At 41.3% G+C, this 25,964-nt stretch overlaps 1 protein-coding gene across 1 annotated transcript in view; it reads right to left on the bottom strand.

Moving 5' to 3' along the window:
* SLC35F1 (solute carrier family 35 member F1) overlaps positions 1-25,964 on the bottom strand; it is a 642,523-nt gene that overhangs the window by 35,668 nt on the left and 580,891 nt on the right. Inside the window, exons 6-7 of the mRNA XM_077292852.1 lie at positions 14,282-14,334; positions 7,016-7,170 (exon numbers count right to left, since the gene is read on the bottom strand). Coding sequence (XP_077148967.1) covers positions 7,016-7,170; positions 14,282-14,334 — 208 coding nt within the window. The remainder of the gene's footprint in view (positions 1-7,015; positions 7,171-14,281; positions 14,335-25,964) is intronic.

The following is a 25,964-nucleotide window of genomic DNA, read 5'->3' as shown; positions in this document are numbered from 1 at the left end:
TTCCGTTCAAGTCATCATCTCCTGTAAAAAACAGAAAAAAATAAACAACAAAAATACTCACCTAACGCCCATTCCATTGAACCCATTGTCTTCTGTAAAAAGTAAATACATAACAACAACCCTTTTCCTCTCCTGTCTGTCGTTTTCTCTCACACCGTAATCCATGTCTGCGATAGTTTTCAAGCTGGACGGTACCAAGATGCGACCGTCCAGGCTGAAAACCACTGGAGAATGAACTGCTGTGAGCACAGCCTCAGTGACTAGTGGTGACTCATCGAGGTTACCGCAGGTCACTGAGGCTGCATTGCCAGCTGGGCCAATGAACTGTGCTGACCTCAGTGAGATCACTGTGCCTCACTGAGCTCAGTGAGTTCATTGTGAGAAATTCTTCCATGAAAGCCATATTTGTCCAGGTGTCTCTGAACAGTAGAACAATGTACCACAACTCCATAGTCTGCTATATCTTTCTGAAGGTCTTTTGTAGTCAAGCAGGGCTTCTGATTTGCCTCTATAGCAATCCTACAAGCAGCTGTCACTGAAATTTTGCTTGGTCTTACAGACCTTATCTTGACCTCCACTGTTCCTTTTAACTGCCATTTCTTTATTACATTTCAAACTGAGGAAAGGGCAACTTGAAAATGCTTTGCTATCTTTTTATAGCTTTTTCCTGCTTTGTGGGCTTCCACCATTTTCATTTTCAGAGTGCTAGAAAGCTGCTTAGAAGAACCCAGGTCTGCAGTTTTTGGGCTCAAGATTAGAGGAGGTTGGGTTTTTATGAAGCTGTGAAATGTGCATCACTTGGCCTTTCCTAATGATGACAGTGAACAAGCCATAATCCTAACATGCTAACTAGGGTCTGAAACCTTGGTCAAAGTTATCTAAGCACACAAATCTCCAAGGATTCCCAAACATTTGCATCCTTGGACATGTTTTCTTTTTTGTAATTTTTAAAATGTAAAATATGTAAAAATATATATACACTGCTCAAAAAAACAAAAGGGAACACTAAAATCCCATATCCTAGATATCACTGAATGAAATATTCCGGTTGCAAATTTTATTCATTACATAGTGGAATGCGCTGAGAACAATAAAACCTAAAAAATTATAAATGTAAATCACAACTAATATACCATGGAGGTCTGGAGTTGGAATGATGCTCAAAATCAAAGTGGAAAATCAAATTGCAGACTGATCCGACTTCAGTGGAAATGCCTCAAGACAGGGAAAATGATGCTCAGTAGTGTGTGTGGCATTCACGTGCCTGTATGACCTCCCTACAATGCCTGGGCATTGTCCTGATGAGGCGGTGGATGTTATCCTGAGGGATCTCCTCCCAGACCTGGACTAAAGCATCCGCCAACTCCTGGACAGTCTGTGGTGCAACGTGACGTTGGTGGATGGTGCAAGACATGATGTCCCAGATGTGTTCAATCGGATTCAGGTCTGAGGAATGGGCGGGCCAGTCCATAGCTTCAATGCCTTCATCTTGCAGGAACTGCTGACACACTCCAGCCACATAAGGTCTGGCATTGTCCTGCATTAGGAGGAACCCAGGACCAACTGCACCAGCATATGGTCTCACAAGGGGTCTGAGGATCTCATCTTGGTACCTAATGACAGTCAGGATACCTCTAGCGAGCACAGGGAGGGCTATGCGGCCCTCCAAAGAAATGCCACCCCACACCATTACTGACCCACTGCCAAACCAATCATGCTGAAGGATGTTGCAGGCAGCAGATCGCTCTCCATGGCGTCTCCAGACTCTGTCACGTCTGTCACATGTGCTCAGTGTGAACCTGCTTTCATCTGTGAAGAGCACAGGGCGCCAGTGGCAAATTTGCCAATCCTGGTGTTCTGTGGCAAATGCCAAGCATCCTTCACGGTGTTGGGCTGTGAGCACAACCCCCATCTGTGGACGTCGGGCACTCAGACCATCCTCATGGAGTCGGTTTCTAACCATTGGTGCAGACACATGCACATTTGTGGCCTGCTGGAGGTCATTTTGCAGGGCTCTGGCAGTGCTCCTCCTGTTACTCCTTGCACAAAGGTAGCGGTTCTGCTGCTCGGTTGTTGCCCTCCTACCGCCCCCTCCACGTCTCCTGGTGTTCTGGCCTGTCTCCTGGTAGTGCCTCCAGTCTCTGGACACTACGCTAGCAGACACAGCAAACCTTCTTGCCACAGCTCACATTGATGTGCCATCCTGGATGAGCTGCACTACCTGAGCCACTTGTGTGGGTTGTAGAGTCCATCACATGCTACCACGAGTGTGAAAGTGCAACCAACATTCAAAAGTGACCAAAACATCAGCCAGAAAGCATTGGTACTGAGATGTGGTCTGTGGTCCCCACCTGCAGAATCACTCCTTTATTAAGTATGTCTTGATAATTGCCAATAATTTCCATCTGTTATCTATTCCATTCGCACAACAGCATGTGAAATTGATTGTCAAACAGTGTTGCCTACTAAGTGGTCAGTTTGATTTCACAGAAGTTTGATTTACTTGGGTTTATATTCTGTTGTTTAAGTGTCCCCTTTATTTTTTTGAGCAGTGTATATAAATATATATATGTGTGTGTATATATATATATATATATAGTACAGACCAAAAGTTTGGACACACCTTCTCATTTAAAGATTTTTTTGTATTTTCATGACTATGCCTCCCCTGCAAGATGCTGTGGTAGCCATGCTGGCTCAGCATGCCTTCAATTTTGAATAAATCCCCAACAGTGTCACCAGCAAAGCACCCCCACACCATCACACCTCCTCCTCCATGCTTAACGGTGGGATCCAGGCATGTAGAGTCCATGCAATCACCTTTTCTGCGTCGCAGAAAGAAACGGTGGTTGGAACCAAAGACCTCAAATTTGGACTCATCAGACCAAAGCACAGATTTCCACTGGTCTAATGTCCATTCCTTGTGTTCTTTAGCCCAAACAAGTCTCTTCTGCTTGTTGCCTGTCCTTAGCAGTGGTTTCCTAGCAGCTATTTTACCATGAAGGCCTGCTGCACAAAGTCTCCTCTTAACAGTTGTTGTAGAGATGTGTCTGCTGCTAGAACTCTGTGTGGCATTGACCTGGTCTCTAATCTGAGCTGCTGTTAACCTTCGATTTCTGAGGCCGGTGACTCGGATAAACTTATCCTCGGAAGCAGAGGTGACTCTTGGTTTTCCTTTCCTGGGGCGGTCCTCATGTGAGCCAGTTTCTTTGTAGCACTTGATGGTTTTTGCCACTGCACTTGGGGACACTTTCAAAGTTTGCCCAATTTGTCTGACTGACTGACCTTAATTTCTTAAAGTAATGATGGCTACTCGTTTTTCTTTACTTAGCTGCTTTTTTCTTGCCATAATACAAATTCTAACAGTCTATTCAGTAGGACTATCAGCTGTGTATCCACCAGACTTCTGCCTAACACAACTGATGGTCCCAAATCCATTTATAAGGCAAGAAATCCCACTTATTAAACCTGACAGGGCACACCTGTGAAGTGAAAACCATTCCCTGTGACTACCTCTTGTAGCTCATCAAGAGAATGCCAAGAGTGTGCAAAGCAGTCATCAAAGCAAAAGGTGGATACTTTGAAGAACCTAGAATATAAGACATAATTTCAGTTGTTTCACACTTTTTTGTTAAGTATATAATTCCACATGTGTTCATTCATAGTTTTGATGCCTTCAGTGTGAATGTACAATTTTCATAGTCATGAAAATACAGAAAAATCTTTAAATGAGGTGTGTCCAAACTTTTGGTCTGTACTGTGTATGTATATATATATATATACTAGATGGTGGCCCGATTCTAACGTATCGGGTATTCTAGAATATGTATGCGTAGTGTATAGCACAGCCCACATAGTACATTGCGCAGCCTACGCAGTACATTGCGCAGCCCACGCAGTACATTGCGCAGCCCACGCAGTACATTGCGCAGCCCACGTTGCATATTGCGCAGCCCATGTAGTACATTGCGCAGCCCACGTAGTACATTGTGCAGCTCACGTTGTATATTGCACAGCCCACGTGGTACAGTGCGTAGCCCACATTGTATATTGCGCAGCCCACGTCGTATATTGCGCAGCCCACGTAGTACAGTGCGCAGCCCACGTAGCACATTGCGCAGCTCACATTGTGTATTGCACAGCCCACGTAGTACAGTGCGCAGCCCACGTTGTATATTGTGCAGCCCACGTAGTACAGTGCGCAGCCCACGTTGTATATTGCGCAGCCCACGTTGTATATTGCGCAGCCCACGTTGTACATTGCGTAGCCCACGTAGTAAATTGCGCAGCCCATGTAGTACAGTGCGCAGCTCACGTAGTACATTGCGCAGCCCACGTAGCACATTGCACAGCCCACGTAGTAAATTGCACAGCCCACGTTGTATATTGCACAGCCCACGTTGTATATTGCACAGCCCACGTAGTACAGTGCGCAGCCCACGTTGTGTATTGCACAGCCCACGTAGTACAGGGTGCAGCCCACGTTGTATATTGTGCAGCCCACATTGTATATTGCGCAGCCCACGTAGTACATTGCGTAGCCCATGTAGTAAATTGCGCAGCCCACGTAGTACAGTACGCAGCCCACGTAGTACATTGCGCAGCCCACGTTGTATATTGCACAGCCCACGTAGTACATTGTGCAGCCCACATTGTATATTGCACAGTCCACGTAGTACAGTGCGCAGCCCACGTAGTATATTGCACAGCCCATGTAGTATATTGCACAGCCCACGTATAGAGCAATGTGGGCATGATATCCCTGTTAAAAAAAAGAATTTAAAATAAAAATTAGTTATATACTCACCTTCCGTTGGGCCCTGGATCCAGGAAGCGGTTACCGATGCTCCTTGTGCGCTCCCACTCCAGTCTGAAGAGTGCATTGCGGTCTCGCGAGATGATGACGTAGCGGTCTCGCGAGACCTCTACGTCATCATCTCGCGAGATTGCAATGCATGGAGCGGTTACCGGAGCGTTGCGAGGAGTGGGAAAAGGGCCGGAAGGTGAGTATATGATGATTTTTTATTTTTTTATTATTTTTAACATTAGATTTTTTTACTATTGAAGCTGCATAGGCAGCCTCAATAGTAAAAAAGTTGGTCACACAGGGTTAATAGCAGCGTTAATGGAGTGCGTTACACCGCGGCATAACGCGGTCCATTAGCGCTGCCATTAACCCTGTGTGAGCGCTGACTGGAGGGGAGTATGGAGGGTGCACTGACTGCGGGGAGGAAGGAGCGGCCATGTTGCCGTTGGACTGCGCCCGTCGCTGATTGGTCATGGCAATGGTCGTTGGCGTTTTGCCACGACCAATCAGCGACTTGGATTCCATGACAGACAGAGGCCGTGACCAATGAATATCCATGACAGACAGAAGGACAGACAGAAAGACGGAAGTACCCCTTAGACAATTATATAGTATATATATATATATATATATATATATATATATATATATACATACATGTATTTTTTTTGCCTAAAATATAAAGGAAATGTGTTATCTTTTTTAGATCATTTCACTTCAACTTGCTTAACTGTTCACAATAACAGTAATTTTGACTATGGATGTCCAAACTTTTACATGCCACTTTGTATAAAAGTAGTAGGACATTTTGTAATCAATACCAATTGCATATGTATTTGTTTATTGTAGATGAAGTGGAACAATAGAAAATAGTTGCTCAAGCAGACATAGATTAAAGTTCCAAAAAGTTACATAAAATAAAGATATTACCTGTTACAATTACAACACTCACAGTGTCGTAAGGACAGTGTGAGTGACAGCTCAGTAGCCCTATAGTATTAGAGGCGTGCTGAGCTGTCAAGATTGTAAGTGACAGCTTAACCGCCCAATCTGAGGCAGGGGTGTGCTGAGCTGTCAGTATTGTGAATGACAACTTTGCTGTCCAATCTGGCCGGGCCAGTGGGGTTTCCTCCAGGTGTCGCCTGTTTGATTATCTGGCTAGTTAGCTGGCTGGCAATGATTATAATATTGCCATTTGTAGCTTAGCTCAAGTGGTGTGTTTGAATTGTTCTCTGAGTTCCTTTATTCTGATGTTTGTTGCCCAACCTTGGATTTGCCTTTGACAATCCATTTGCCTAGCACCTTTGTCTTGATATGCTACATTCTTGGAATTCTGACCCCGGACTGAGACCTGACTTTGTCTCTCCCCTCTGTTTATGACGTATCCTCCTGGCTTTTGAGTTCAGACTCATTGACTTTCTTTACTCACGGCTTGACCGTGAGAAGTAGCTCAGTGTGATCGCATAAGTAATTATATACTCATCATTATGTCAAAGAAAAATTAAGAGATCAAATTCCCAATAATTTGTCCCCAACTCAAGGGAAAATTGTGTAATACACTCTGAACATAGCTGATATATTACAGAACGAGGATAAAAATAGGCACAGAGCCATAAATACATGTATTGTCATCCGAATAATGTTGTAGTTCATAAATGACCTTTAACGTGCCATCGTAAGCCCTACCAAGCAAAAATAGGAAACTATACATTGATATAACAGAATAACGTCATATATTTTGCCTCTGGTGGGATAAGTATTAAATGAAATTCACCTACAAGAAAGAGTTACTGTAAAAGGCATGCTGTCTGGAATATTTTAACAATACAAAAGGAAAAGATTATACTTTGCATTCTTCCTAGAATGTGAGAAGCATACAGAATCATTTGTCATGATGCTCAGGGTTCAAAGACAAAAGTTACTGGCATATAGTATGAGGTGGCATTTTCACAATTTTTCAGATTTTTATAGGTCATACATTTTCACTTCTGCTGTAAGAATATCATTAACTCGCTTACTGAAATAGGTAAATTAAAATGTAACCGGATTACTACCTAGCAATTTAGATCTATTTATTTCTAGGTATTCTCTTTCAGCAAGTTGCATACGCTATTTCATGCCTTATCTATCTATCTATCTAGCTATCTATCTATCTATCTATTATAAACAATATATGGGATACCTTTCTTTCATAAAATTTAGACTCACCTTGTAGTGAAACAAGAAAAGACCACAGAAAAAGGTGTAGAGTTCTGCTGTTAATGTGGAGAGGTTTATCGCAGTCGCACTAGTTTTTTTTATAACCACAGGAAGGAAGCTGTACAGGCCAAACATGCAGGCAGTGAATCCCACGTACAACAGTCCTATGAGACAAACATTACAATTAGCAAAAACTCTGCTGCCTATTTGTTCATAGTTAAAGACGTCTCTGCAGATGAATTAAAATGGACATACAGGTGCTTCTCATAAATTAGAATATCATCAAAAAGTTAATTTATGTCAGCTCTTCAATACAAAAAGTGAAACTCATATAGAGTCATTACAAAAAGAGTGATCTATTTCAAGTGTTATTTCTGTTAATGTTGATGATTATGGCTTACAGTCAATGAAAACCCAAAAGTCATTATCTCAATAAATTAGAATAATTAATAAAAAAAACACCTGCAAAGGCTTCCTAAGCATTTGTAAAAGTCCATTAGTTTGTTTCAGTAGGCTCCACAATCATGGGAAAGACTGTTGACTTGAGAGATTGCAGTCATTGACACACTCCACAAGGAGGGTAAGCCACAAAAGTTAATTGCTTAAGAAGCTGGCTGTTCACAGAGTGCTGTATCAAAGCACATTAATGGAAAGTTGAGTGGAAGGAAAACGTGTGGTAGAAAAAGGTGCACAAGCAACCGGGCTAACCGCAGCCTTGAATGGATTATTAAGAAAAGGCCATTCAAAAATGTGGGGAGATTCACAAGGAATGGACTCCTGCTGGAGTCATTGCTTCAAGAGCCACCACACACAGACGTTTCCAGGACATGAGCTACAAGTGTCGCATTCCTTGTGTCAAGCTACTTATGACCAATCGACAATGCCAGAGGCGTCTTACCTGGGCTGAGGAGAAAAAGAACTGGACTGTTGTTCAGTGGTCCAAGGTGTTGTTTTCAGATGAAAGTAAATTTTGCATTTCATTTGGAAATCGTGGCCCAGAGTCTGGAGGAAGATTGGAGAGGCATACAATTCCAGCTGCTTGAGGTCTGGTGTGAAGTTTCCTCAATCAGTGACGGTTTGGAGAGCCATGTCATCTGATGGTGTAGCTCCACTGTGTTTTATCAAGACCAAAATCAGCGTAGCCGTCTACCAGGAAATGTTAGAGCACTTCATGCTTCTGTCTGCCAATAAGCTTTTTGGAGATAAAAATTTCATTGTCCAGCAGGACTTAGCACCTGTCCACACTGCCAAAAGTACCAATACCTGGTTTCATAGAATCATAGAATGGTAGAGTTGGAAGGGACCTCCTGGGTCATATGGTCCAACCCCCTGCTCAAAGCAGGATTCACTAAATCATCTCAGACAGATGTCTGTCCAGCCTCTGTATGAAAACTTCCATGGAAGGAGAACTCACCACCTCTCATGGCAGCCTGTTCCACTCATTGATCACTCTGTCAAAAAGTTGTTTCTAATATCTGTGTCTCCTCCCATTCAGTTTCATCCCATTGCTTCTAGGCTTTCCTTGTGCAAATGATAATAAAGATGATCCTTCTCCAATGTAACAGCCCTTGAGATATTTATAGACAGCTATTAAGTCTCCTCTCAGTCTTCTTTTTCTTCTGTAACCGTTCCTCATAGGACATGGTTTGCATTCTGGTCGCTCTTCTCTGAACTTGCTCCAGTTTGTTGATGTCTTTTTTAAAATGTGGTGCCCAAACCTGGACACAGTATTCCAGATGATGTCTGACCAAAGAGGAGTAGAGGGCAATAATGACTTCATGTGATCTAGACTGTATGCTTCTGTTAATACATCCCAGTATTGCATTTGCCTTTTTTTGCTGCTGCATCACACTGTTGACTCATGTTCAGTTTATGGTCTATTAGTATACCCAAGTCTTTTTCACATGTGCTGTTGCTTAGCCCTTTTCCTCCCATTCTGTATGTTTTTTCATTTTTATTGCCCAGATGTAGTACTTTGCATTTTTCCTTGTTAAAAACCATTCTGTTAGTTGCTGTCCACTGCTCCAGTTTATTTATATGTTTTTGAATCTTCTCTCTTCTCAAGTATTAGCTATCCCTCCTAGCTTTGTGTCATCAGCAAATTTAATCAGTGTACCCTCAATTCCTTCATCTAAGTCATTGATAAAGATGTTGAACAATACAGGGCCCAGGACAGAACCCTGTGGTACCCCACTTGAGACATTCTTCCAACTGGATGTGCAGCCATTTACAACCACTTTTTGGGTCCAATCACTAAGCCAGTTATGAATCCACCTAACAGTTGCCTTGTCCATTCCATACTTAGTTTTTTTTCAATAAGGATGGTGTGAGACACTTTGTCAAATGCTTTGCTGAAGTCAAGATATACTATATCTACAGCATTTCCCTGATCCACCCAGTCAGTGATTCTGTCATAGAAGGAAATTAAGTTAGTCTGACATGACTTATTAGTTACAAACCCCATGCTGACTCTGGTTTAACAACAACGGTATCACTGTGCTTGATTGGACAGCAAACTCGCCTGACCTTAACCTCATAGAGAATCTTTGGGGTATTGATAAGAAGATGAGAGAATCCAGACCCAAAAATGCAGATAAGCTGAAGACTGCTATCAAAGCAACGTGGGCTTCGATTTCACCTCAGCAATGCCAATGGCTGATAGCCTCCATGCCACGCCGCAATAATTGATGCAAAAGGCAAAGTATTGAGTGCATTTACTGAACATCCATTTCAGTAGGCCAACATTTCAGATTTTACAATAATTTTTCAAGCTGGTGTTATAAATTATTCTAATTTACTGATATAATGAATTTTGGGTTTTCATTCGCTGTAAAACATAATTATCAACATTAACAGGACTAAACACTTAAAATAGATCACTCTGCTTGTAATGACTATATAATATATGAGTTTCACTTTTTGTAGTGAAGAACTAAAATAAATTAACTTTTTGATGATATTCTAATTTTGTGAGAAGCACCTGTACTTTGGGCATTTCTTCAGAGTACTTTGTGGCATGCATTTCCACCTCTCTCATTCAGATGCTGTCAATCTCTGAGAGGGAGGAATGAAAGCACACCCCCAAGGAGAAAATTCTGAAGAAATGATCAGTTGGTCTGCAAGCAGAAATTTCACATATTTCGCTCCAAAACAAAATGACAGCACACAGAAGTCATTTGTGTGTCAACAAAGTACTGTCTATTTGTTGCTATTAAGTTTTTGTAGAAGATTGAAAAAAAATATGTTTTTTTGCATAGGAGAAAAACATATGCCCCAACGATGTTAAAAAAATAGAGTCCAAAAATTGACAATTGGATCCAATATACTGATTAAAAATACCGGTAGTTCTTTTTAGTTTCAACACCAGAAAAAACTGACTGTTTTTCAACAGTATGCTCGATTCAATTTTTATACATTTTTGGATAAAGTCTAAGTGCGATTATATCAGACACTTTTTTTTTATAATCATATATAATCTCTTTAAAGTAACTATTCATAGGTACAAAGGGAATTTGAAATACAAGTTGAATTAAGCCTCATATATTAGATTTGCGAGAAAAAAAATTCCATTGACACTCAGCAATAGTCTAGTTGTAAAGGGAATCTGTCACCAAGATTTTTCTAGCCCATCTGAGAGCAAAACCAAAATCAAGGTCCAACAAACCTGTTAGTATAAGTGTGATATGTAGATGCATATATACAGTGTGGGCATTAACAGACAAATATAACCTAGGATAAAAACTATGTGTAGAATCACTGCAGTAAGTAAATAGTAGTAATACATGTAAAAAAACATAGGGTATGTAGTTGACTTTTTTTATCATAAAAACCATCCACCGCGAAATTGGTGTACCCAATCAGGATGCTCCCTATCTTTAGTAACTCACCTAGATTTTTACCTACTGGCCTCAAAATACGCAAGGCAGCGCAAGACCTGTGCCTGACTATGTTTAAAGGGAACCTGTTAGGGCCCCCATGCCCTCCAACCCAGCTGCATTCACCTGTGTATGATTCAACTCCCTGCCTAACCAGCCCGGTATAACATTATTAAGTGAAAACAAGGTATAAAAAAAGCATTTATAAGGTCCCCTCTTCCTATTCTAATGAGGACATTGACTAGTCGATGGGGCGTTACTTTCCCCAGACCCTGTGGGTATTATAACATATTTTCTAGGTGCCGGCCTCGTCACAGCTCATGCAAATGTCACGCATGTGCGCCGCTCATTTCGGTTTTGTCCTTGCATCTTTGAAGCTAGGTGTATGCTTCCCGGCTTCAGAGGCGCACTGACCGGAAGAAGTCTTCTGACCTTCCGGTCATGAATCTGTATTCACTGAATAATGTTATACAGGGCTGGCTAGGGAGGGAAATTATTCATACACAGGTGAATGCTGATGGGATGCAGGTCATGGGGGACCTGACAGATTCCCCTTAACATCTGCATGGAAAAAGCAGAGTAGGTAAGGTGTACAGATAAGGGCTTTGCACTTTATCTACAAAACTTTCCGCAAGCACAACACAGGCAGGCACAGCTCCAACTCTGCCCCATCTATGGTATTTTGAGGCCTGTTGGCACAAAGCAAGGTGAGTTACTAGAGATAGACTATTTTGATTGGACACACCTTGTCACAGTGGGATGGTTTTTACATTTTTTTTTTATAAAAAAAAGAAATACCCAGTGTTTTTTTACATATTCTACTATTTATTTACTTACTGCAGGGTTTTTATACGTTGTTTATAGGTCATTTTTGTCTGTTAATAGTGACAGCATATATACCCCTACGCATTACACTTATTCTAACAGGTGTGCTGGCCCTTGTTTTTGGTTTTGCTGCAGTTGTTTGCACTCGTCACAGTTACGTGCGTGGCCTCCTTTTTGAGCTGTGCATCTTATCTACTCAGACAGGGGTTAAACACAACCAGGCAAGGTGCTGCTCTAACCCCTTTCTATTTTGAGGTCTATTGGCCCCCAGAAGGCTGAAATACTTGAGCTAAGGACCATCCTGATTGGGTACATCTTGTTGTGGTGGGATGGCTTTTACACTTTTCTTTTTTAATTAAAAAAGTTAACTAAGTGACCATGTGTTTTACATGTGTTACTATTTATTTACTTTCTGCAGTGTTTCTACGTATTGCTTTTGTTCTAGGTTGTAACTACCTCAGAGCAGAATGATGTAGTAGAGAGCACAGACCTTGATTCTGATTCTCACAATTTGCCACTTACTTTACTGTTTGCTGTAATTTTGATCAAATCTATATTTTTTTCTGTTGCAAATCAACTATTTCTCTGAATTCTGAGCCCTTTATAACCCATCCACATCAATGACTGACAACTGCATGTGTACACTGTGCATAGGCAAAAAGCTACCAATCAGTGGTGTGGGCAGAATTATACAGAGCTCATGAATATGATAATCTCATGCTTCTTATAAAACAATGATTTCATCATAACTACAACATGCATCCTTGCAAGTGACACATTGCTGGAATGGGCGTCTCTGGTCCTACATTATGTTACTTTGAAATGGGTTAGCAAAAACCTGGTGACAGATTCCCTTTAGTAAAAGATTCAAGTAGGTGATAGCCCAATTAAATTAGCCAAGGCAGTTCAGAATCACCTTGTTTTGCTGTTTTAACTATATTATTATGTAAAAAATGATCTGAAATTAATCTTTATGTATCAGAGAAGATGGATTATTAATGCTGTTGTGGCTGATAACCTTATTTTGGCAGAGAGAAGTAGTGTACCAGGCAGGAGTGCGATGGGGACACTGTGGATGACGTAGGACGCGTCATCTACACTAAGCAGGGAAGGAAGATGGCGATCATAAGAAGAGAGCAGGTGCCGGATCAAGACCAGATATGCCCATTGGACAGGACGGCGCTCTCTGTGAGTATAATAGAAGCTCTTTTTTGTGCCTCGCAGAGTGGATTGGGGACATGTTTGCAGCATTCTAGTGCACTGTAACAGACGGGTGAAAAATGCTGGCTGTACTTTATATGGGGAAAGTCTGGTGGCAGGTTCATTTTAAAGGGTTGTCCACTGCCTTTATATTGATGACCTATATTTTGGGTAGATCATTCACATAAGATCGTTGTGGTCCCAACACCTGACTAATTGTTATCACCTCCTGCGGTGGCCAGATGTGAACAGTGTACAGAGCAGAACACCAACACTCTGTGCACAGTGTAGTAGCTGCTGCTGAGTCCAGGAGATCAGCTCCTATTATTTTCACTAAACAGTGTTGGATTGGAACCGTGGTGTTCCTCTTCGTATACTGTTTATAAAATTGTCACCTTAGATGTTAAGAGCTGATCAGTGTGGGAGCCAAGTATAGGAGCAAAATGGAAGAATAGGTCATTAATGTAATAGTAGACAACATCTTTAACACCATTATATACTGATTGTACATTACCAGTATAGCTTTTTTTAGGCTAAGTTCACATTTGCGTTCGGGGACTTTGCGGAGGGTTGCGTACGTCCTCCATTAAACCCCGCCTACGTCCACATACTTTTGCATGCGTCCTGCATACCTATCTTTAACATTGGGTACGCAGGACATGCGGATGTATGCGGTTGCGTTGTTTTGACATGCCCGCCGCACGGGAACGTAACGGAGGACGTACGCAGCCCTCCGCAAAGCCCCCGAACGCAAATGTGATCCCTGCCTTACTCACTATTTAACTTGTGTACATACAGACCTCCTGCACAGATTCTGCATATTTAAGTGAAAGTGTTAATACAAAAACAGGTAATGTATTCACCAAAGACTCAATTGCTTTCCATGATTCACAGCCATTTCACTGCTTTACTGAGACTTTGTTAATGAAACAAATAGAAGTTCTTGTAATATTAAATCCCAGACTGGGCAGACATAGATGTATGATGTCCATACTGAAGCCTAATTTGCTGCTATTCTATATGTATGTTTCATGCTCAGTTTGCTTTAGGCAATTTTATTTTATGAGAATTATGCATTAGAATTTTCTTAAGTATTTGTTTTTTTTTCTTTTTATAGCTATTGCTGTTAAAAGTCTTCATATCCTTTTAGTTCATATTAGAGTAAAAGTGTCATCCTCTGTGATTTTATATCCACATTGATCTCCGGTTGGTGCTGTTCTGTACCCAAGATAATGGCGCAGTAAATGTTCTTTAAGTCAGTAGGTGGAGAGCTCATTTAGGAAATGTTATGAAGCGGCTCGGCTTTTGATAGATTGCAAGGCCGTTATTCATTGTTTAGTGAAGCATTATTTATGATGGGATTTAAATGGCTTACCTATTTGCCAGTCCCAGGGTACTTTTAGCAACTCTTTGTGCTCCATTATTGCTCTGTAAGACAATGCATGGTTCAATACAGACACAGTATAATACGTCTAAAAAAAATGCATTATACAAATAATATATGACTCAAAATAAATCAATTCGCTGCCACAGTGAAATTTCTTAGGTTTAATTAAAAAAAAAACCTTAATCTAAGTGAAATATGAATCTTGTTTTATCTCCATTTAAATTGTAATTCAATGGGTAAACTGATTGGGTAGAAGGAGGCATTTAGAGGTTTTATCAGCCAGATAAAGTAGAGAGTGGATTCAAAGAGCATCTCATGCCCTCTGTTTTTAATGGCAGTTGTATAATTCTTCATCTCCCCTTCCACCCCTTTACCACCTGAGCTGTACAGGTACGTCTAAGGTCGTGTCCCTGCCTTTGATGCGGGCTCTGGCCCTGAGCCTGCATCTTTCTCTGCACGTGACAGCTGATTTGAACTCTAACAGCCGCAGGTGGATCCGAGATCCTCACAGGGCTGTTAAAATTAAATGCCGCTGTCAATCTCTGACAGCGGCATTTAACAGGCGTGTCACATGTACCGCCAATTGGCACCCCTGGCACGTGATCGTTGGGTGCCAATGGGTTGTCTTAACAGCCGGGGGTTTGCAACATACCCCCGTCTGTCACTGTTTATCTCCTATGAACGCCAGCCAGTAGCTGACATTCATAGGAGATTGTGATTTTTGCTACACATATCTGATTCGATGATCGCAACTTCAAGTTTCCTAAGGAGACTATTAAAGCTAGTAAAAATAAAAGGTTTTATAAAAATATTAAAACAAAACACAAAAGTTAAAAACACCCCCCTTTTGCCCCAATCAAAATAAAACTATTAAAAAAATATATAAAAATGCACATATTTGGTATAGCTGCTTTCAGAAATTACGTTTTTTTGGCCGCCGCAACATTGCAATAAAATGCAATATGATATCAATAGAAATGTCAGCTTGGTGCACAGAAAATAAGCTCCAGATCGAAAAAAAATGGAGATGCTACGGGTCTCGGAAAATAGGGACATAAGCGTATTCTTTCTTGCATACTTTGGATTTTTTTCACAACTTAAATAAAAAAGAACCTATACCTGATTGGTATCTGAAAACTCGTAAAGACCTGGGGAATCATATTGCCAGGTCAGTTTTAGGATTTAGTGAACATGGTAAATAAAAAACCCAAAATTAAATTGAGGAATTGCACTTTTTTGCAATTTCACTGCTATATGGTAAAATCAATGGTGCCATTCAAAAGAACTACTCATGCCGCAAAATACAAGCCCCATAAGGCCATATTGATGGAAAAAAGTTAGGGCCCTGGAAAGAAGGGGAGCAAAAAATGAAAGCCCCAAAACTGAAAATGGCAAGGTGGTGAATGGATTAAACACTTACTGAATTAGTTTTCCTTGGAATACAACTGACTGTTATGGTTTCAGCAGTTGAAGACTTTAACAAAAAGGATTGTCCAGAGATGGCAACCCCTTTAAGAGATGACACATGTTTGTATACAAAAAGAGAAAACTTATCACAGGGAAATGTTTATCAGTAGTTGGAAATTCAACATGTCAGTTATACTTTAATACCGCCAAAGCACTTACTGGTAATACAACCACCAGTAATAGAGATTTTATTAGGTACTGTATGAAGTGAGTTAATTCTGCTTTCACTATATACACACGTGGTTAAAATTGTTGGTACCCCTCGTTTAATGATAGAAAAACCCACAATGGTCACAGAAATAACTTGAATCTGACAAAAGTAATAATAAAAGATCTATGAAAATGAACAAATGAAAGTCAGACATTGCTTTTCAACCATGCTTCTACATAATTAAAAAAAACTAAAACTCATTGATACACCCCCTGATGAAGCAAGGGTGAAACATGCGTTGGGGCTCTTGGACCACATGTTAGAGAAGCTCTTCTTCATGGAATATGTAAGTACTTTACTTCGGTCAATGCTTTTTCCTTTGAACACTTGTTCCCATACAATATTGATGTTTTGGATACTTATTATTTAGTCTGTTGTGTACATTTGTGTGCATTTTTCAAACAATTGATGTGCCATATATTCACATGTGGTCCTCCATTGGGTGACTCTGCATTTTAGTATTTTCTTTATCTTTAATTTATCTAATAACATTGTAGTTTTATTAGACCTTGTACACCATGTGTTTTCTGTGGTTGGCATTTAATGTTTTGTAGGATTTGTAGCAGAATACTTACTACACTAAACCAAGTCAACGGAAAAAAATGCCTCTAATAGATCTATTAAAAATATAATAAAAAAAACATCAACCATGAATTAAATCTGGATCATGATGCTTTGTGGTAAAATCTTCTATTCCAGCAGTTACTAGAGTAAGCAGGTCATCTGCCATTAATATGAGAACCCTTATTCCATTTAACTACAAAGGTAAGCAAGTGGTAAATTGTTTGAAAAGTAAGAGGTGATTTTCTATGCTTTCAATTGCTTAAGTCAGGAAAAATATCCCCAAATTCCATCACATACAGTTTTTTTGCAAACACTGACTCTATGGGCTTTTTTTTTGCACCATGCTTTGACTCCTTTTGTGTGATCTTTGGTGGATGATTTTGGTGTCATTAGATTGGTTATAAATTAAATGGACACTGTACTGTGATTGGCTGCTGTGGGCAGAAAAGATTTTCTTAACCCAGCTTCCAAAGAGTGTGTTGGTGTCCGTAGCATCCAATCATAGCATACAGTATATTCCATTTTACCTCAGCACTCTAAGAAATGGAAGCTGTGCTGTGATTGGTTGTAAAGACAATGTGTTTTTTAGTCACAGGTCATACAGTGTGGCGTTTTTCATATCATCCAATCATAGCACAGCTTTTATTTTACCTCAGCAGTATAGGAACTGAAAAGCTGCACTGTGACTGGTTGCTATAGGGAGCAAAGGCAGATTTTCTTTTAGATGGAGTTTATAAGAGTGTGGTTGGTGTAGTTACCACAATTCCTTTTAGTATTTAGTGGGTGATTGGTGTAGTTACCACAATTCCTTTTAGTATTTAGTGGGTGGTTGGTGTGGTTACCACAATTCCTTTTAGTATTTAGTGGGTGGTTGGTGTGGTTACCACGATTCCTTTTAGTATTTAGTGGGTGGTTGGTGTGGTTACCACGATTCCTTTTAGTATTTAGTGGGTGGTTGGTGTGGTTACCACAATTCCTTTTAGTATTTAGTGGGTGGTTGGTGTGGTTACCACGATTCCTTTTAGTATTTAGTGGGTGGTTGGTGTGGTTACCACAATTCCTTTTAGTATTTAGTGGGTGGTTGGTGTGGTTACCACAATTCCTTTTAGTATTTAGTGGGTGGTTGGTGTGGTTACCACGATTCCTTTTAGTATTTAGTGGGTGGTTGGTGTGGTTACCACGATTCCTTTTAGTATTTAGTGGGTGGTTGGTGTGGTTACCACGATTCCTTTTAGTATTTAGTGGGTGGTTGGTGTGGTTACCACAATTCCTTTTAGTATTTAGTGGGTGGTTGGTGTGGTTACCACAATTCCTTTTAGTGGGTGGTTGGTGTGGTTACCACGATTCCTTTTAGTATTTAGTGGGTGGTTGGTGTGGTTACCACAATTCCTTTTAGTATTTAGTGGTTGTGGTGGATTGAGCTTCTGTTTCTAACAGTGTGATTGAAATTACTACAATGGGGTGTCCTAATTAATCTGACAACTTTTGCTACATTTTCAGTTGTTTTCTAGTGAAGAAACAACGAAGGAACATTACGGACTTCATTAGAAAAGTGTATTATGAGTGCTCTGATGTAAAACTAGGTGATCAGGACAAATTGTGGGCTCCACATATAGTGTATTCTGTTTGCACAGAAGAACTATAGCAGTGGTCTAAAGAGAAGAAAGAGAGCTTTTGTTTTGGATTTCTACCTGAGGAAGGTAGCAGTCCACTGCCGAAACGTGTATTGGTATAATAAAAGGTTTGCTTACCACTAATCTATTGCAGTGTGCTCTATAGCCATAACGCTCCTTAAATTGACCAAATTTTTTCCAAAAAATGCATTAGATCATAACACATATCTTCAAGGGGGGCTTGGGCAGCACCTGCACTTCCTTACAGACAGAAGAATTTGCACAAGCCTACAGCCACAGAAGATCTGTTGTTAGTTCTCCAAGATGTTTGTTACAAATCTCCTGATGAGTTCCTTCAAAAACTGTGTGCAACTGTACTTTGAAGAATTGATGGTTTGATGCTGTTTTGAAGGCAAAAGGTCTCACACCAAATATTGATTTCATTAGGATTTCTCTTTTGTTCATTCATTAACTATTAACACTTCTATTTATTTAAAATATTCTTACTTTACAGCATTTTTGTACAAATGCCTAAAACTTTTGCACAATACTTTGTGTAATTGTACCCAAGCTCAAACCATAAGGCTCCTTTGTGATAATCTGAGAACCATTAACGCAGAGAAATAGCCATATACTGTACATCACACCTACATTACTTTATCCATGTCGTCTGGCTATTTATACCGTGTTCCACAAGCATAGATCTGTTCCTTCTACATTGTAATTAGAATTACATACTTCTTGTGGTATACAGTCATGCTGGTAACTTCAAGGTAAATACTAGATTTTCCAAATAGCAAAAAATTTAAAATATAAAATCCATAAATTGATGATAAAAAGCTTATGTAAAACTTAGACTCTGCAAATGTAAACAGTAAACTCCAAATGAATGTATGAAATGAAGTGTTTCCATTCAAGTTAATTTGTTTTTCATATCATCCGCAAATGCACTGTAATTGTGTGCTAATGCTAATACATGACAGAGTTAAATGGATGAAACATTACTTACGAACAAAATCTGTCCGTCATAGCCACAATCAATGTCAGAAAAATACCAGCTAGCATTGTAAATAGCTGTCACATTGTCAGTGTAATCAATACAACTTTTCAATACTGCAGAATGGCCACATAATAGGAATGACATTACAATATAACCAGATGAGCTATCAAATGTTACCCAATAAACTGTCCAATATGAAACAGAATATATCTTGGACACATTTACAATAAAAATGTTAACATTGTACGAGTCAATATTATGGCTCTGATACCGAGTGTGCGCTACAGAACATATATAATCCAATTGTAAGTCAAAGTAGTTATTGGAGATCACGTTTCCCATCAGAGATGGCCTGTCAAGAGTTAAATGTGATCTAAAATATATCTTGTTCCAATGATATATTGTTGATGTATATTAGTAAGATTATGTTTCCACTACTGTTTAAAGGGATTCTGTCAACAGTTTTGCGCCTTATAAACCATGCCCATCAACTTTAAAATCAAGTAAATGGGGTTCGTATAACCCCTTTATTCCCTCAGAGGTGCATCCGAAAAAGTGCTTTATTCATGTCCTGCTCTGCATCTAAATTGTGTCATCCTGTTTGATGGGCAAATCCACATCAGGCTCAGTGCTGCACCCGTCCCTTCAAACGCCACCTTGTCTATCTTGACAGAAGTGGATGACGCATCATACCTCATGCAATATGTCATATTGCTACACTGCCAAAGACCCAAACATTTTTTGAAATGGTATGGCCATCTGACACACTGACACCACCAGCTACAGGACTCTCATAACAGTGCAAGCTATACAGTGCTCCGAATAACAGTGCTAGTTACATTGTGGTTTCATTAGTACTTATCTGCACTTGTGAAGTGAGATGCTGGCATTATTTGCATTAGTAGCTTGTTGCCATTTTTTAACATCTGTGTCTTTCTGAAATAAAGGGACAAAGACTAGCCTGCCTATGTCTTGATAGTTGGGGCTACACAGAGTAGTATTACAAGTCACAGGCCTTTGTCTAAATACAGAAACTTTTTCTATTTCCTCTTTTAGAAAATACTCAATGCCTCATGATAATGAAACAGCCTGTTTTCCAACCGAGCTCCTTGTTAAATGAATGCAGCTCTGACTCAGCTTTTGATGATGCCTCTCAAAAATGTTGCCAATTAGCTAATTACAGTTGTGCTCAAGAGTTTACATACCCCTGCAGAATTTTTGCTTTCTTGGCCTTTTTTCAGAGAATATGAATGATAACACCAAAACTTTTTCTCCACTCATGGTTAGTGGCTGGGTGAAGCCATTTATTGTCAAACTACTGTGTTATCTATTTTTAAATTATAATGACAACCCAAAACATCCAAATGACCCTGATCAAAAGTTCACACACCCTGCTGATTTTGGCCTGATAACATGCACAAAAGTTGACACAAATGGGTTTGAATGGCTACTAAAGGTAACTGTTATGATCCGGTAACCTTGGAGCCGCATGAGAGACTTTCTCAGGAGTAGGTGGTACCTGTACTGACCGCAAACCCTAAACTAACACCGCAACTAGAAGTAGCCGTGGGATGTACCTAACACGTCCTAGACACCTCGACACAGCCGGAGGACTAAATACCCCTATAGATGGAAATGGGAATTCTATCTTGCCTCAGAGCAGAACCCCAAAGGATAGGCAGCCCCCCACAAATATTGACTGTGAGTATAAGAGGAAAGACATGCAGGCAGAAAAACAGGATTTAGCAAAAGAGGCACTTCTAGCTAAATAGAAAAGGATAGGACAGAATTCTAAGCGGTCAGTATTAAAATCCTAAAAATATCCACAGCAGATAATACAAATATTCTACATCTAACTAAAGACATAGAAAGTATATCTGCATCTCCTGAGAATCCAGCATGACTGAAAAATCCAAACAAAGTCTAAGCTGGACAAAAACACAATGAATTGCACTGAATTGCAAAGCACACTGCATGTGTGCACAGAGACAAAAAACCAGACACTTATCTTAGCTGATTTGGCAGCAGGGCATGAGGAACCAGAGAGAGATGCAATCCCTCCAAAAACAATGGACAACTGGCAAGGACTCATGGATCCTGCACACCTAAATACCTAATAAAGCTGCAATCAGCAGAAACACCTGCCCTGGATTACAACCCCAAGACAACTGCACTACCACCAACAACCACCGGAGGGAGCCCAAGAGCAGAATTCACAACAGTACCCCCCCCTTGAAGAGGGGTCACCGAACCCTCACCAGAGCCCCCAGGCCGATCAGGACGAGCCAGATGAAAGGCACGGACCAAATCAGCAGCATGGACATCAGAGGCAAAAACCCAAGAATTATCCTCCTGGCCATAACCCTTCCATTTGACAAGGTACTGAAGCCTCCGCCTCGAAAAGCGAGAATCCAAAATCTTCTCAACCACATACTCCAACTCCCCATCAACCAACACAGGAGCAGGAGGATCAACAGAGGGAACAACGGGCACCACATATTTCCGCAATAAAGATCTATGGAAAACATTATGGATGGCAAAAGAGGCCGGAAGGGCCAAACGAAAAGACACTGGATTGATGATCTCAGAAATCCTATAAGGACCAATAAACCGAGGCTTAAACTTAGGGGAAGAAACCTTCATAGGAACATGACGGGAAGACAACCAGACCAAATCCCCAAACCGAAGCCGGGAGCCAACACACCGACGACGGTTAGCAAAACGCTGAGCCTCCTCCTGAGACAACACCAAATTGTCCACCACATGAGCCCAAATCTGCTGCAACCTGTCAACCACAGAATCCACACCAGGACAATCAGCAGAAGGCTCAACTTGCCCCGAAGAAAAACGAGGATGAAAACCAAAATTACAAAAGAAGGGCGAAACCAAGGTAGCCGAACTAGCCGGATTATTAAGGGCAAACTCGGCCAATGGCAAGAAAGCCACCCAATCATCCTGATCAGCAGACACAAAGCATCTCAAATAAGTTTCCAAAGTCTGATTAGTTCGCTCGGTCTGGCCATTTGTCTGAGGATGAAATGCGGAAGAAAAAGACAAATCAATGCCCAGCCTAGCACAAAAGGCCCGCCAAAACCTAGAAACAAACTGGGAACCTCTGTCGGACACAATATTCTCCGGAATACCATGCAAACGAACCACATGCTGAAAAAACAATGGAACCAAATCAGAAGAAGAAGGCAATTTAGGCAAAGGCACCAAATGAACCATCTTAGAAAACCGGTCACAAACCACCCAGATAACCGACATCCTCTGGGAAACCGGAAGATCTGAAATAAAATCCATAGAAATATGCGTCCAGGGCCTCTCAGGGACCGGCAAAGGCAAAAGCAACCCACTAGCACGGGAACAACAAGGCTTGGCCCGCGCACAAGTCCCACAGGACTGCACAAAAGAACGCACATCACGCGACAAAGAAGGCCACCAAAAGGACCTACCAACCAAATCTCTGGTACCAAAAATACCAGGATGGCCAGCCAACACAGAACAATGAACCTCAGAAATCACTCTACTAGTCCATCTATCAGGAACAAACAGTTTCCCCACTGGACAGCGGTCAGGTTTGTCAGCCTGAAATTCCTGCAGAACCCGTCGCAAATCAGGGGAAATGGCAGAAAGGACCACCCCTTCCTTCAGAATGCCGACCGACTCAAGTTCCTCAGGAGAATCAGGCAAAAAACTCCTAGAGAGGGCATCAGCCTTAACATTCTTAGAACCCGGAAGATACGAGACCATGAAATCAAAACGGGAGAAAAACGGACCATCGAGCCTGTCTAGGATTCAGCCGTTTGGCAGATTCGAGGTAAATCAGATTTTTATGATTGGTCAAGACCACAATACGGTGCTTGGCTCCCTCAAGCCAATGTCGCCATTCCTCAAACGCCCACTTCATAGCCAACAACTCCCGATTGCCGACATCATAATTGCGTTCAGCAGGCGAAAACTTACGGGAAAAGAAGGCACACGGTTTCATCAAGGAACCATCAGAATTCCTCTGAGACAAAACGGCCCCTGCCCCAATCTCAGAAGCGTCAACCTCAACCTGAAACGGAAGAGAAACATCTGGCTGACGCAACACCGGGGCAGAAGTAAATCGGCGTTTAAGCTCCTGAAAGGCAGAGACAGCCACAGAGGACCAATTTGTTACATCAGCGCCTTTCTTCGTCAAATCGGTCAGGGGTTTAACCACACTGGAGAAGTTAGCAATGAAACGGCGATAAAAATTAGCAAAGCCCAAAAATTTCTGAAGGCTCTTCACGGATGTGGGCTGAATCCAATCATGAATGGCCTGAACCTTAACCGGATCCATCTCTGTAGATGAGGGAGAAAAAATGAAGCCCAAAAAAGAAACCTTCTGCACTCCAAAGAGACACTTAGACCCCTTCACAAACAAAGCATTATCACGAAGGATCTGAAATACCATCCTGACCTGTTTCACATGAGACTCCCAATCATCGGAAAAAATTAAGATGTCATCTAAATATACAATCATGAATTTATCAAGATAATTCCAGAAGATATCATGTATGAAGGACTGAAAAACTGATGGAGCATTAGAGAGCCCGAATGGCATCACAAGGTATTCAAAATGGCCTTCGGGCGTATTAAACGCAGTTTCCAATTCGTCACCCTGCTTAATACGAACAAGATTATATGCCCCCCGAAGGTCAATTTTAGTAAACCAACTAGCCCCCTTAATCCTGGCAAACAAATCGGAAAGCAAAGGCAAAGGGTATTGAAACTTGACCGTGATCTTATTCAAGAGGCGATAATCAATACAGGGTCTCAAGGAGCCATCCTTCTTAGCAACAAAAAAAAATCCCGCTCCCAACGGTGAAGAAGATGGCCGAATATGCCCTTTCTCCAAAGACTCCTTAACATAACTCCGCATGGCGGTATGTTGAGGCACAGACAGGTTGAAAAGTCGGCCCTTAGGAAACTTACAGCCTGGAATCAAGTCAATAGCACAATCACAGTCCCTATGCGGTGGAAGGGAACTGGACTTGGGCTCATCGAATACATCCTGAAAATCAGACAAAAACTCTGGAACATCAGAAGAGGAGGAAGAGGAGATTGACATCACAGGAACGTCATTATGAACCCCCTGACAACCCCAACTAGTCACAGACATAGACTTCCAATCCAACACAGGATTATGTATCTGCAACCATGGAAAACCCAGCACAATAGCATCATGCAAGTTATGCAACACCAGAAAACGACAATCTTCCTGATGGGCTGGCGCCATGCACATGGTCACCTGTGTCCAAAACTGGGGTTTATTTTTAGCCAAAGGTGTAGCATCAATGCCCCTTAAAGGAATAGGGTTCTGCAAAGACTGCAAGGGGAAACCACAACGCCTGGCAAATTCAAAGTCCATTAAGTTCAAAGCAGCGCCTGAATCCACAAACGCCATGACAGAAAATGACGACAATGAGCAGATCAAGGTCAGAGATAACAGAAATTTAGGTTGTACAGTTCCGATGGTAACTGAACTAGCGATTCTCTTTGTACGCTTTGGGCAGACTGAAATGACATGAGAAGCATCGCCACAATAAAAACACAACCTATTCTGACGTCTGAATCCTTGTTGTTCCGTTCTAGACAGAATCCTATCACACTGCATAGGCTCAGGCATCTGTTCTGAGGACAACGCCACAGCGCGCACAGTTCTGCGCTCCCGCAAGCGCCGATCAATCTGAATGGCCAGAGACATAGAATCACTCAGACCAACAGGCGTGGGAAACCCCACCATAACATCTTTAACAGATTCAGAAAGACCCTTTCTGAAAATTGCCGCCAAAGCATCCTCATTCCATTTAGTCAGCACAGATCATTTTCTAAATTTCTGACAATACAATTCTGCCGCTTCTTGACCCTGAGACAGGGCCAACAAGGTCTTCTCTGCTTGATCCACAGAATTTGGTTCATCATATAATAATCCTAGAGCCTGAAAAAAGGCATCTACTTTAAGCAAGGCCGGATTCCCAGATTCCAGGGAAAATGCCCAATCCTGAGGGTCGCCACGCAGCAGGGAGATGACAATTTTAACCTGCTGAATGGGATCACCAGAGGAACGAGGCTTCAGAGCAAAAAACAGTTTACAGTTGTTTTTAAAACTCAAAAATTTGGACCTGTCCCCAAAAAACAAATCAGGAGTAGGAATTTTAGGCTCTAAAAGTGGAGTCTGAACAATATAATCAGAAATACCCTGTACCCTAGCAGCAAGCTGGTCTACACGAGAAACTAATCCCTGAACATCCATGCTAGCACAAGACTCCTCAGTCACCCAGAGGAAAAGAGGGAAGAAAAGACAAAGCAGCCTACAGAAAAAAAAAATGGCTCTTTCTTCCCTTCTTCTGAGATGCATTTAACTCATTGTTGGCCAGTTGTACTGTTATGATCCGGTAACCTTGGAGCCGCATGAGAGACTTTCTCAGGAGTAAGTGGTACCTGTACTGACCACAAACCCTAAACTAACACCGCAACTAGAAGTAGCTGTGGGATGTACCTAACACGTCCTAGACACCTCGACACAGCCGGAGGACTAAATACCCCTATAGATGGAAATGGGAATTCTATCTTGCCTCAGAGCAGAACCCCAAAGGATAGGCAGCCCCCCACAAATATTGACTGTGAGTCAACGGATCTACAGGAAAAGGTAATTGAACTGTATAAAACAGGAAAGGGATACAAAAAGATATCCAAGGAATTGATAATGCCAGTCAGCAGCGTTCAAACTGATTAACAAATGGAAAATCAGGGGCTCTGTAAAAACAAAACCACGGTCAGGTAGAC

Source organism: Ranitomeya variabilis, chromosome 2 (assembly GCF_051348905.1).
Source record: "Ranitomeya variabilis isolate aRanVar5 chromosome 2, aRanVar5.hap1, whole genome shotgun sequence".
NCBI lineage: Eukaryota > Metazoa > Chordata > Amphibia > Anura > Dendrobatidae > Ranitomeya > Ranitomeya variabilis.
The sequence above is the reverse complement of the archived record's forward strand: the minus strand, read 5'-3'. Positions and strand labels throughout refer to the sequence as shown.